General features: G+C 42.2%; 1 protein-coding gene across 1 annotated transcript; it reads left to right on the plus strand.

The window, feature by feature from the left end:
- The first annotated feature begins 7028 nt into the window (after nt 1-7028).
- On the plus strand, nt 7029-9394 carry DIRAS3 (DIRAS family GTPase 3). Its single transcript, XM_030865903.2, has 2 exons — nt 7029-7214; nt 7971-9394. Exon 2 carries the CDS (start codon nt 8036-8038, stop codon nt 8726-8728), a length of 693 nt encoding a protein of 230 aa, XP_030721763.2. The 5' UTR covers nt 7029-7214; nt 7971-8035; the 3' UTR covers nt 8729-9394.
- The last annotated feature ends 4425 nt before the right edge of the window (nt 9395-13819 follow it).

A 13819-nucleotide genomic window follows, 5' to 3' on the forward strand; every position in this document is an offset into this window, starting at 1 on the left:
TTCACCAATATGACACTTCCATGATTATTGTAGCTATATTGTAAGCCTTAATATCAAGAAGAGTGATTCTTTTCACTTTATTCCTCTTTTTTCAAGAGTGTTTTAGCTATTCTAGATACTATGCCTTTTCATATAAATTTTAGGATGAACTTGTTTATGCCTACAATATCCTTGCTGGGATTTTGACAAGAATTTCATCAAACCTGTAGATCAGTTTGGAGAGAACTGACATCTTTACTAAGTTGTCTCCTAATCCATGAACACATTGTCTCCTAATCCACGAACACATCTATTTAGGTCTTCTTTGATTTCTATTATTAGCATTTTATAATTTTCAGCATTCAGACTATTTATGTGTTTTGTAAATTATACACAAAGTATTAACTTTTCTATAGAGTGTAAATAATACTGTGTTTTTTAAATTCTGGTTTCCATGTATTCTGTTTTACTATGTAAAATCAACCTACCTATGTCATTGAATGTGAAGTGAATTTCTTCTTACTTCAAACACCATACAGTTGGCTTATGTTTCTTTTGTTTGTTTTATCCACCCTGCCAATCTGCCTTTTTTGTTGTTGTTTTTTGTTTTTTGCAGTACGCGGGCCTCTCACTGTTGTGGCCTCTCCCATTGCGGAGCACAGGCTCCGGACACGCAGGCTCAGCAGCCATGGCTCACGGGGCCCAGCCACTCTGCGGCATGTGGGATCTTCCCGGACCGGGGCACGAACCCGTGTCCCCTGCATGGGCAAGCGGACGCTCAACCACTGCACCACCAGGGAAGCCCCAATCTGCCTTTTTAATTGGTGTATTTACACCATTTACATTTAAGGTGATTCTTGATATATATGAACTTAAGTATGCAATTTTATTATTTGTTTCCTGGTTTTCCTCTGTTTCTCTTTTATCATCTTCCTGTGGGTTACTGGAATGTTTTATAGGACTCTATTTTGATTTATTTTTAGTGTGTTTGAGTATATCTCTTTGTATAGAAAATTATTGCTTTGGGTATTACAATATGCATATATGACATCATAATCTATTACCATTTGAGTGAAGTATGAAAACCTTACTTCTATTCAGGTCCCTTTGCCTTCCCCAATTTTTAATATCATTGCCATGAGTATCAGGTGTTATAATTTTTGTTTTGATCATCATGATTGTAAAAACTTATGAGAAGAAGGATTGTCTATCATATTTACCCCTACTTTTTCTTTTACCTATCTTGATATTCTACTTTCCTTTATGAAGTTCCAAATTATCTTTTCCTTTCTGTTTATAAAACTTCCTTTAGCCACTCTTTAAGGGTAGGTTTGTTAGCAACAGATTTTCTTAGTTTTTCTCATCTGAACATGTCTTTTTTCATGAAGGACCATTTTTGGATATAGAGTTTGCAGTTGACAGTTCTTTTCTTTCAGCACTTGAAAAATGTCATGCCATTTCCTTTGGCATCTGTGGTTTCAGATGAGATATCTGCCATCATCTGAAATAATGTTCCTCTGACAGGTAATATATTATTTATTTCTAGCTGCTTTCAAGAATTTTTCTTTGTGTTCAGTTTTCAGAATTCAATTATGTGTCTTGGCATGGATTTCCTTGGAATTATCCTGGTGGGGTTTGCTCAGCTTCTTGGAACTGTAAGTTTGTGTCTTTCACCAAATTTGGGAGATTTTCAGCTGTAATTTCTTCCCATACTCATTTAGACTTTTTCTCCTCTCCTCATGGACTCTGATGATACAAATATTGGGATTTTGGTTACTGTACCACAGGTCCTTGAGACTCTGTTCATTTTTTTCCCCAGTCTATTTTCTCTCTATTGTTTATATTGAGTAAATTTTATTTTTTATCCTCCCTCAAGTTCATTGATTCATCCAATGTCATCTCCATTATACTATCAAGACCATTCAGAAAGTTTAAAAAATTTCTATTATTGTATTTTTCAGTTCCATAATTTCCGTTTAGATCCTTTTTATACATTTTATTTCTTTGTTGAACTTTTTTTTAAATTTTATTTTATATTGGAGTATAGTTGATTAACAATGTTGTGATAGTTTCAGGTTTACAGCAAAGTGACTCAATTATACATATACATGTATCTATTCTTTTTCAAATTCTTTTCCCATTTAAGTTATTACAGAGTATTGAGCAGAGTTCCCTATGCTATACAGTAGGTCCTTATTGGTTGTCTATTTTATTTTTTATTTTTAAAAATATTTATTTATTTTAGGCTGTGTCGGGTCTCCGTTGCTGCACGCGGGGTTTCTCTAGTTGCAGAGAGCAGGGGCTACTCTTTGTTGCGGTATGTGGGCTTCTCATTGCAGTGGCTTCTCTTGTTGTGGAGTGCAAGCACTAGGTGCACGGGCTTCAGTAGTTGTGGCATGCAGGCTCAGTAGTTGTGGCTCATGGGCTCTAGAGTGCAGGCTCAGTAGTTGTGGCGCACGGGCTTAGTTGTTCCATGAAAGTGGGATCTTCCTGGACAAGGGATCGAAGCCATGTCCCCTGCATTGGCAGGCGGATTCTTAACCACTGTGCCACCAGGGAAGTCCCTGGTTGTCTATTTTAAATATAGCAGTGTGTACATGTCAATCCCAAACTCTCAGTCTATCCCTCCCCACCCCACCCTTCCCCTCAGTAACCATAAGTTCATTCTCTAAGTCTGTGAGTCTGTTTCTGTTTTGTAAATAAGTTCATTTAGTATCATTTTTTTTAAGATTCCACATATAAGCAATATCATATGATATTTGTCTTTCTCTGTCTGACTTACTTCACTTAGTATGATAATCTCCAGGTCCATCCACAGTGCTGCAAATGGCATTCTTTCTTTCTTTTTAATGGCTGAATAATAGTCCATTGTATATATGTAGCATATCTTCCTTATCCATTCATCTGTTGATGGACATTTAGGTTACTTCCATGTCTTGGCTACTGTAAACAGCGCTGCAATGAACACAGGAGTGCATGTATCCTTTCAAACTATGTTTTTCTCCAGATATAAGCCCCGTAGTGGGATTGCTGGATCATACGCTAGCTCTATTTTTAGTTTCTTAAGGAACCTCCATACTGTTCTTCATAGTGGCTGTACCAATTTACATTCCCACCAACAGTGTAGGAGGGTTCCCTTTTCTCCACACCCTCTCCAGCATTTACTGTTTGTAGACTTTTTGATGATGCCCATTCTGACTGGTGTGAGGTGATATCTCATTGTAGTTGTGATTTGCATTTCTCTAATTAATTAGCGATGTTGAGCATATTTTCATGTGCCTCTTGGCCATCTGTATGTCTTCTTTGGAGAAACGTCTATTTAGGTCTTTGCTGAATGTTTTTATTTTTTATTTGTTTCAAGAAAATTTGTAAGTGCCTGTTGAAGTATTCTTATGATGGCTGCTTTAAAGTCTTTGTCAGATAATTCCAACATCTGTTTCATCTCAGTGTTAGTTTCAATTGATTGTCTTTTCTCCCTGATATATCTCCAAACTCTGGATCCTAACTAGCCAATATTTGCTCCAGAACTCTGGTCTGGCCCTTTCCTCTTTTTTTAATTAATTTTTTTTTTGCGGTACGCGGGCCTCTCACTGTTGTGGCCCCTCCCATCACGGAGCACAGGCTCTGGACGCACAGGCCCAGTGGCCACGGCTCACGGGCCCAGCCGCTCCGCGGCATGTGGGATCCTCCCGGACCGGGGCACAAACCCGTGTCCCCTGCATCTGCAGGCGGACTCTCAACCACTGCACCACCAGGGAAGCCCTTAAATTAATTTTTATTGGAGTATAGCTGTTTTACAATGTAGTGTTGGTTTCTGCTGTATGGCAAAGTGCATCACTTATACATGTAGCAAGGGGGAAGGGGGTGTGGGGTATACTGGAAGATTGAGATTGGCATATATACACTACTACATATAAAATAGATAACTAATGAGAACCTACTGTAAAGCACAGGGAACTCTACTCAGTGGCCCATTTCTTTGACACTTCTGGCCCAGCACAGTGCTGGTTCCCTGGGCTAGGGCTCTTAAGGTTAAGATATTTTATACTGGCTTTTGAGGTGCAAGACTTGGTTTGGATGTAGAAGCTATGGTTTCAAATTTTCATCATTCCTTGTGAATTCTATTTATGATCTCTTAATTTCATCTCTCTGGCATTTGAAGGATTTAGCTTTGTAATATATATTTCCACACTCCCTAGTTTTTTTTTTTTTTTTTTTTTTTTTTTTGCGGTACGCGGGCTTCTCACTGTTGTGGCCTCTCCCGTTGCGGAGCACAGGCTCCGGACGCGCAGGCTCAGCGGCCATGGCTCACGGGCCCAGCTGCTCCGCGGCATGTGGGACCCTCCCGGACCAGGGCACGAATCCGCGTCCCCTGCATCAGTAGGCGGACTCTCAACCACTGCGCCACCAGGGAAGCCCCCTCCTAGCTTTTTTCTTCTTCTTCTTCCTCCTCCTCCACCTTCTGCTTCTCATCTTCTTTTTGGGCATTTCTTTGTTTTAAATGTCTTGCCTGCAGAGGCATCTTCATTTATCTTCCATATCAGTGTTTTCAGGAGCCTCTTTCCTTTTTTTTTTATGTTTAAAACATGTATTTTTTCGTTTTTAGTTGTTTTCTTTTTACTGTAAAAAACAAATGTGCATTATAAAAATTGGAAAAATCTAAAAAGCGGTGGAGAAAAAGACACCCGTACCCCTCAAGGAACAGTTATTTTCAAACAGAAGACGAGGCTGAGGGAGAGAAGAGTAAGCTTGGTCAGGAGTCGGGGCATGACGTAGCCTCTGAGGTTCAGTTTCCTCATCACCAAAATGAAGGGCTTGGCTAGATGATCCTCAGGCTACTTTCAATGTTATGAATGACTTAGTGATGGGACATGACTGTCTTCAAATGGCTGAAAGGATATAAAGTTATCCAAGGGAGCAGATTGATCAATGCAGTTCCAGACTCCAGAAGATGAAACTAGAATCAGTGGGTGGAGAGACAGGTAAACTAAGAAAACTTCACTGATAATTAGAACTACGCCCCAATATAGAGGACAACTTGTCAAGCACCAAGTAGCCTGCTCTGGGATAAACCGATGCCTGTCAGTTTCAGTTTCCAGAGCCTCTTTTCTAGTCTTTCTCATTTCTAAATACTTTGTAGTTGCCCTAATTTCAACAGACAGAGTGATTCTTGTGGTTTAGGAGGAATGTGAAAAGATTTCATTAATGCTTAGAATTCTCACCCTACTTCCCCCCTGACCCAAGTTCTTCTATCAACTTATTTACCCCCAAACCTGCTATGTTTTCCAGACTGAAATCTGCTCTTCTTTGGATTAAATAAAAAGATCATTGCCACTTCCAAAAAGCCACTCTTAAAATACTCAAAGACTACAGGATTATGTGTATACAGACTTCTGTATTACTATGTGAAGGTCAAAGCTGTCATTTACGTTACCTATTGCATTCTATATGCCTTCTAATTAGTCTTCAGGCAGCAGCTCCTTAAATCCTCCCCACAATTCTTTCTCACAGGTATCAGTTCCCCTTCTACAGAAAAGTAATTTCTCCAGGACCCCGCAGCTCAAAGGCATATTAAGATGTACTCAAAAGAAGGAAAAGGGAAAAAACCCACAAACATTCTAAACCTAGTTTTCTGCCTCTAAAACGTGTGCTCTTGATCTCTACCTAACACGCATGAGCTTTTGGGTAAGAAAGAAAAGCTATAAACATGTTTTCACTAGTGAGTAAAATATAGTGTATCAGGGCTTCCCTGGTGGCGCAGTGGTTGAGAGTCCGCCTGCCGATGGGGACACGGGTTCGTGTCCCTGTCCGGGAAGATCCCACATGCTGCGGAGCGGCTGGGCCCGTGAGCCATGGCCTCTGGGCCTGCGCGTCCGGAGCCTGTGCTCCGCAACGGGAGAGGCCACAACAGTGAGAGGCCCGCGTACCGCAAAAAATAAAAAATAAAAAAAATAAATATATACACACATATATGTATATAGTGTATCAGCTTAATGACACAGAATGATAATACCAGAAAAAGAACAAGACTTGGAGTGAGGAGAACTAGGTTTGGGCCTAGGTTTGTCATTTATGAGCCCTGTAGCCTTGAACAAGTAATTTTACCTGCTGCATTCGTTTTCTTTTCGTTTGCTGTGTAACAAACTACCACAAATTTTGTGGCTTAAAACGACTCCCAACCACAGAACCCACAATTCTGTAAGTCGGAAGTCTGGGTGGGCTCCACTGGATTCTCTGCTTAATTAAGGCTAAAATCAAAGTGTTGGCTGTCTGATCTTATGCGCAGTTTGCAGAGAAGAATCCGCTTTCAAGTTCATTTAGGTTGTTGGGAAAATCTGGTTGCTAGCGCTGCGGTCCGTGTTTTCTTATTGGCTGTCAGCCAGGGGTCGCTCTCTGCTCCTAGAAGGCTGCCCACATTCCAGTCTCGAGTCTCTTGTGAGGATTTTGTGATGATGACTAAATGAGACGTATTGTACACAGAGTGATGATGGATGTGATAGCTGCTTAATGTCGCTGGGTGTAGAGGATACCCCTCAACCCTTAAACACAGCACATGTCTATACAACAGGAAATCCTACCGGGGGCAGGTTCCGAAGTCTCTTGTAACAGAAGAGACTTCTGTTGGTCTTCCCCTACAAAGACAGAAACTGGGTTTTGCGTCGGACAAATGTTTACTAAGTAAAGTGGATGAGATGCGGTGAAGTGTCTGGCACCAGTAGTGGGAAGAATTCTAACTGGCCATTCCACAGTGAAAAGAAGGTGGCGAGGCTTGGGAAAGGCTAACCCCGCAGGGGGCAAAAGAACAGAAGTGGTGAGGAATGCAGTAGGTGAGAAATGCCTGCATCGCCAGCGCTGTAAGCAGAGCCCCCTCAATGGGCGGGCACCTGTGAACTCAGGACCGCCTCCCACCCCCGCCCCCGTCCGGGCTGTGGGTACCCGTGTGGGGGACGCCGGGGGGACTGCGTGGGGGGTGCGTCTGGGCTCGGTCAGCCCCTCATAGCCCAATCCCCCCTCCGTGAGCCATGCAAGTGGAGTCTCCCAGTCTGCGCCCCCTGGCTCTGGCTAACCAGCCTCAGTCCCCCCGTTGGAGCATTTCGCCCCGAGCTTCCGAGCGCACTGGTTGCCAGTTGCAGCTCGGAGCTTGGTTACGCAATTACTTGCCGCCGCTGCGACCGCGGCCAAAGCCCACCCCGGCAAGGAGTGAATTTGCCGCGAGGTTCCCGCCTCGGAAAGAGGTAAAAGCTATCTTCCGCCTTTTTTTTTCGGGCACATGAATGCGCGGCATAGCGGGCGAACCAGCCTGGGTTATCGTGGGGGTGGAAACCGGTGGGTGCGTTGTCAGGGAAGCGGGTACCTGGGGACAGTTGCTTCAGGTAAGGGGTCTCTGTTAGCTTCACGAATCCTGGACTCTGTGGGCTCCCTTGGCGCCCCTCGCTGCCCCCGTGACCACACCCTGGATCGTGATGTCTGCAGCAACCTAACCTTGCCCGCAGTAATCGATCCATGTCAGAGACGCGCACAATTTTTCATACCGAAGGAGAGAAGACAACGAGGGCTTATTTGGGGAGAAAATGTTTGGTAACATAGCTCAGACGTGCGTGTTTTAAGGGTTGGCAAGTTGTCCGTTATTGCGGCCTTCTGTAGAGTGGAGTAGTGTGGCGTGAAAAATAAAAATGGGTGCATAGCCACCGCGAAAGTAACAGTAAGGTATCATTGGAAGAGGTGCGGGGCGAGACTGCCCTCCTCCCCGCCCGCATTGCCTTCCGTAGGTGCGTGGGGTTGGTGGCTGGCTCGCCGCAGAGAAGGGAGGAGGGAAGTGGGAGGAGGGTGGGGTTAGGGAGCGAGATGAGGCAGACACCCCTCCCACCTCCCCCCGTACCCCCGCCCCCAGTCCCCAGGGAGCGGCGGGCCAGGCAGGCGCTGCGACAAAACACCATTCCGGGTTAGACTCCCATCGCTCACTCTTCCTCTCTTTCTCTCTTCCTGCCTAGGCGTCCCTCACTGCTGGCCAAGTGCCAGAGAAGGTGTGCACGCATCTCCCCGCCAAAACCCAACCATGGGCAACTCCTGCTTTGGCCTCAAGGAACGGCTGATGAAGCGGCTGCGGCCTCTGCCTACCGTGATCGTCATCCGTACCTGCCTGCCCCAGAGGAGGAGCAGAGATTTCCGCGTGGTGGTGCTCGGCTCGGCCGGCGTGGGCAAGAGCGCGCTGGTGCAGAGGTGGGTGCGCGGCAACTTCCGTGAGGCGTACCTGCCGACCATCGAAGATACCTACCGCCAGGCGCTGGGCTGCAGCCACAAGGCGGGCGCACTCCACATCACCGACACCACCGGCGGCCGCCGCTACCGGGGCCTGCAGCGCCTCGCCATTGCCAGGGGTCACGCCTTCATCCTGGTCTACTCCGTCACCAAGAAGCAAACCCTGGAGGAGCTGAAGCCCCTCTTTGAGCTGATCCGTCAACTCAAAGGCAACAACCCGCAAAAGTGCCCCATCGTCCTGGTGGGCAACAAGTGCGATGAGAGCCCCCGGGAGGTGAGCGAGAAGGAAGGTGCTGCCTACGCGTCGGAGTGGAATTGCGCCTTCTTGGAGACCTCCGCCAAGATGAATATCAATGTGCAGGAGCTGTTCCAGATGCTGATAAACTTCGAGAAGAAGCCCGCCGCCGCCGCCGGCGCCCAGCCTCCCCAGAAGAAATCCCAGATCCCCAAGACCGCCGAGAAGCTTCTGGGCAAGTGCATCATCATGTGAACCCTGAGCCTTAAGGAGCCCGACCCTCTTCTCCTTCAGTGTGCTGAAAACATGGACCAACCCCATTGTGCTGTGTCACCTGTACACGACTGACTTTTGTGCTGTGGTTTGGGTTGTAACAATTAGATGTCAATAAATGTCCCCTGTGAGTTAGTAACTTTTCTTTTCCCCAGGCAAGAGAACTCGAACTGTTAAAATATGGACATTGGAGGAGGAGAGGAAAAAGGAACAGGATGCATTTTAAAGGATGGGACTTGGACGGACTTTAGAGATTAATGTTTAAAAAAGAGAATGGAAATAGCAAAATGAATTGAAAGATGTCACTGCCCTTCTTGTAATCCTATTATTGTGTATTATTCTTAAACATTTCGAGTCCTGTAAATGTCTGATCATATCTTCCCATTGTGTATTTAATTGTTAAGAGATGTTTTTGCAACAAAATCTCTGACATATGACTGTGAGACAGATACTAAACATCATAAATAAATGAATGTTCTATAGTTGAGCGCTGAGGGTGGGAGCAGAGAAAATTGTGATAGTGGAACTTGCTTACTAAATATGTACCAATTGTTTCCTAAGTCATTTAAAAATGTTTGAGTATTCTACACTGCAGTTTAAAAAAATTGTAACAGTTCCGTGACTTAATAAAGCTTTTCCTGCATGCAATCAGCTGTAATAATTTCTTTTTCACTGAACAACAACAAAAATCACCCATTGCATTACCCATTACCCGTTGCCAGTCACATCTGGAGAAGATTTCTAATAAGAATTTTTCACACTAATGCCCCTGCCCTCTTGAAATTAGCCAGTTGGGGGTGGGGCTGGTTCATGGGTCCCTGCAATGCAGAGCTGGTTTGTATCCATCACCTTTCCTGGACTGACATCCAGAAGAACTCCAGGCATCTTTGAAGAGGGTGCTTGCTCATTCTGCTGCTGTCTTGGAGGTAGGTGGTGAAAAGCAAACCTTGGCCTTTGGCTGCCTCAAAAGTCTTTCCTCAACAAGTATTGGATATAGGGAATGGGGAGTGGGATGGAAGGTAAGGGGAGAAACAGGTGGAATTTGAAATCTGAGAAACTTCTCCTTAAGAGAGTTTTTTAAAGACTCCTATTTGAACATAATTTTTTGAGTGAGGGAATCCATATCTATACATGTTCTTGTTTTCAAGTGTTTTTTGTTTTTTTTTTTTCAGTTAAGGGGAAGAGGAGAGGCTTTTAGTCTGGTGGTTTTTTTCCCCCATAAAATATCCCTTATTGGATAAGTATTTATTGAACAACTTAAATGTGTTTTTTAAAAATGGCTTCTTATAACTTGATTTTTAGGGGAGAAGTACATCGTTGAGAAGGAATCATAAACATCTGTCTCATAGTAGTAGAGTCAGAGTTTTGAGCTTAGAAAATTAATTCAGTGGATCCTTTTAAATAGTTATTTAAAAATTTTCTTGTTCATTTTCAAAGCAATTATTCTCAACCACTAGAAAATACCTAAATAGTTCTTCCATATTGCTTTTTAATGTAGTCTATTTAAAAAAAAATATTTCTTAGCTAACATCCCAAATGGAGTAATTCCATTTCTAAAAGAAAACACTCTATCTTGGCTATTTTCCAGGTGAATTTTCCTTGAAAAAATATATGCATTCATTGTTGTTCTTTGTAGATGAGCAAAGGGATTACTAAGTGGCAAATACTGCCCTTTAGAAAGGGGAAGGAGATTTAATGTTGCAAGTAATGCTTAGTAAAAAATATTTTTAAATTATAGCAAATATATATACAGTCTATCTACGTGCCAATGTTTCTACGTTACATTAGAGCAAATATTTATATACTCTTTCTACATGTCAGTGTTCTACATTATATTATTTAATCCTCACAACAATCCAATGAAGCAGATACTGTTATGCCCATTTGGCAGACAGATAAATGTTACAAAACCAGTAAGTGACAGAGCCAACATTTAAAGCCAGATGTTCTGCTCCAGAGTCAGTGCTCTTAACCACCATGATGTACTTCCCTTCTAAGATGACTAGTCCAAGGACAAGTGAATTGACTTTTCTGTTCTCTATTTGTGCTATACAGATGTGGAAAAGGAAGCTTTCTCAGAGCCTCCCTAGAATCCAGAAGGGAGGCAAAGAAGCAAATTGACAATTACAAAATGCACAGGATGGTTTAGAAACAGGGAAGAGAGCATTTTATATGGGGTGTTGGAAAATTTTCCCTGAAGGCATTACATAGTTGGAATCTTTTATGCCTAGAGACTTAGGGCTCTCCCAAACATAATTACAAGCAAGAAAGAAGCTTTACATTATTACTGCTTGGATCAGGGAAGATATAAACCATTCTAACCATTCTTCGAGCTAATAGTGTTATTCAAAGGAGCTGGAACCTATAGCTTCTATTTTTGCACTATACAGTATAGTAGCCTCTAGCCTTACGTAACTTCTGCACTTGAAATATGGCTAGACCAAAGTGAGATGTATTGTAAATATATCACATTATTACAAAAAGAACGAAGGTAGAATATCTCATAATTTTTAATATTTGTTACATGTTGAGATAATACTTTAGATATAGTGGGTTAAATGTAACATACTAATTTGGTATTTCTTTTTACTTTTTTAAATGTGGCTACTGGAAATTTTAAAATTGTATTTGTGGCTCATCTTTGGCTCACATTATATTCCTCTTGGGCAGTGCTGATACATAGTAAGAGTGGCTAGCAGAACTCATTTCTAACTTGAATTTTATTACATACATTTCCTAGGATCAACAATCAAGTGTTGAGAAACATTAGCATGTATTTAAAATAATAGATGTTGTCAGATATCTATGTAACTTCATGAAATTCAAGATTAACAGAAATGTAACAAAATCCACTGAGAGGTATGTTTGCATATAAATGAATGTGAATAGTACATCTATAAGCTACATCTAGAAACCTGGACCCACAGGGCCAGAACTTGGAAAAATAAATATGTAAGAGAGTGAATTCAGGGAGTTGGTGAGGATTAAAATAAATGAAAACTGAAAATATGCCCACTTCACTGATATGATGTTTTTTCAGGCTACTGGTGCTGACAAACCTGCCATCCGTTTGATGTTGGGAAGTGAAAAAGTGGAGGAAAGAAACCTGGTATGGAGATAAATACAATTTTATACACTGAGATTCAAAAAATTTAACTATTTGACACCAGTATTGTGGGTCTATGTGGGTGCATTCATAGATGCTCATCTGTTTTCAGGTTAATGGACGTGGCGTAGAAAAGATCTCACAAACTTAGCATAGCATTAGAATCCCCCATGTCTGCCTCCAAATTTCCTTTCCAGTCTCCTCTGTGAGCACATCACACCATGTACCCTTTCTCCAAACAGCCTGGACAGTTTTCTGTTCCCTCAAACATCTTATGTAGTCATTCCTTTGTTGTTTCTTCACACAAAGAAGAAACATTTTCTTTCATTTTCTGCCTATCACAATTTTATTCACCCTTTAAAACCCAGCCCAAATACCAAATACCAGTCCCATTGAAGGCTTCCTTATTTTTTAATGCTAATTATTCACAAATGTTATTAAGGGTCAGCAATATCCTGGCCCAGTGCTAAGCCCTGGAGCTCAGAGTCCCCACCTTCAAGAAGCTCATAATCTTAACAAGGGAGACGGGAAAAAGTGCACAGCAGAGTGTGAGAGGTGTTATAAGACGAGTCCATTCTCCACCCTGCTATTACATTGATCTTTCAAAAATGCAAGTTGATTACACTGCTGCTGTTCTTAAGAGCCATCATTTGCCAGATATTCTGAAAAATTTGCACAAAACTCTGTAAAGATGTGTTACAGCATTGTTCATTCTACCTCTCCCACTTGTTGTGTGTCTGTGGGGCAAGTCCTCTGGGAATCATTTTCCTCAGATGTAAAATGGATGATAATAATAGTTTCTATCCAGGACGGTTGTATTGAATCAGTTAATACATATAAAGTACTTAGAATAGTGCCTGGCACATTCCAAGCAATCCATAAATATTAACTATCGCTATTATCAACAGAAGACTGGAAATTACCTACCTGACTATCAGTGTGGGCCTAGCTACATTAAAATAATGAGGTGATATGGGCCAACACACCATATCTCCCAGTCTTATTTTAAATTTGCTCCCATTTGAGGGCTAGAGTGTGTGTGTATGTGGTTGTATATGCATAATAGAAAACTCTTCTAGAAGGATATTCAAGTAAATGTTAATAGTCATCACCTCTGAGGAAGGCACTGGTTGTTTAATGGGGAAGGAAGACCCACTTTTCATTTTATAACCATTAATACAGTTTGAATTATACTGCCATGTGCAATGTTGTTTTTCTAATTATTGAAAAAACCAGATAATTTCCTTATGAGTCTCAGAAGGAAAGGAAAGCGTGGGAACTAGAATCCAAATTTTCTAACACCAACACCCAGTGCTTTTTAAATTATATTCAATATTAGTAACCCCAGTGAGGAACCACGTAGTCTAATTGAAAGAAAAAAAAACTGTAAGTGTATTGTGCACATAGCATATGGCATTTAACAGACAGGGAACAGATAAAGCTCAGAACGGTTAATAATTAACCTAAGGTCACACACTGGGATCACTGGAGCTGGGATTCTTCCCCAGATCCTCCTGACATCACCAAAATGAACCCAGAATCAAAAATGTAGGTTCAATACTGTCTTTCCTTCCTTATTTATTTTTTTTATTTTTTGCTGCTCACAACCTTGTGAGTTGTGCAAAGGGAATGAACTAAAACCTGTGAAAGCATTGTACACAAATGCCTGGCACATAGTAAGTGCACCACTGCTCGGTTGAATTGGATTGTTGTTTCTTTCCCTCTTTACTTCTGGATATTTATTCCATGACTAATGCGAATGTTGTTCTACCCAACACCCACTGCCTCAGAGATTATGTTCACCTGATATTTGTAGGAGAAGCACATCATCTAAAAAATTCCATTTCTAAAAGCTCTATACTCAGGCGTGGGAGGTAACCAGCCCTCCACATTAATGCATGTCCTCCTGTTTACTCCTTTGGCTCTGAAAGCTCATGTGGACTCTTTGTGAAGGCAGTCATTAATCC

Source organism: Globicephala melas, chromosome 1 (assembly GCF_963455315.2).
Source record: "Globicephala melas chromosome 1, mGloMel1.2, whole genome shotgun sequence".
NCBI lineage: Eukaryota > Metazoa > Chordata > Mammalia > Artiodactyla > Delphinidae > Globicephala > Globicephala melas.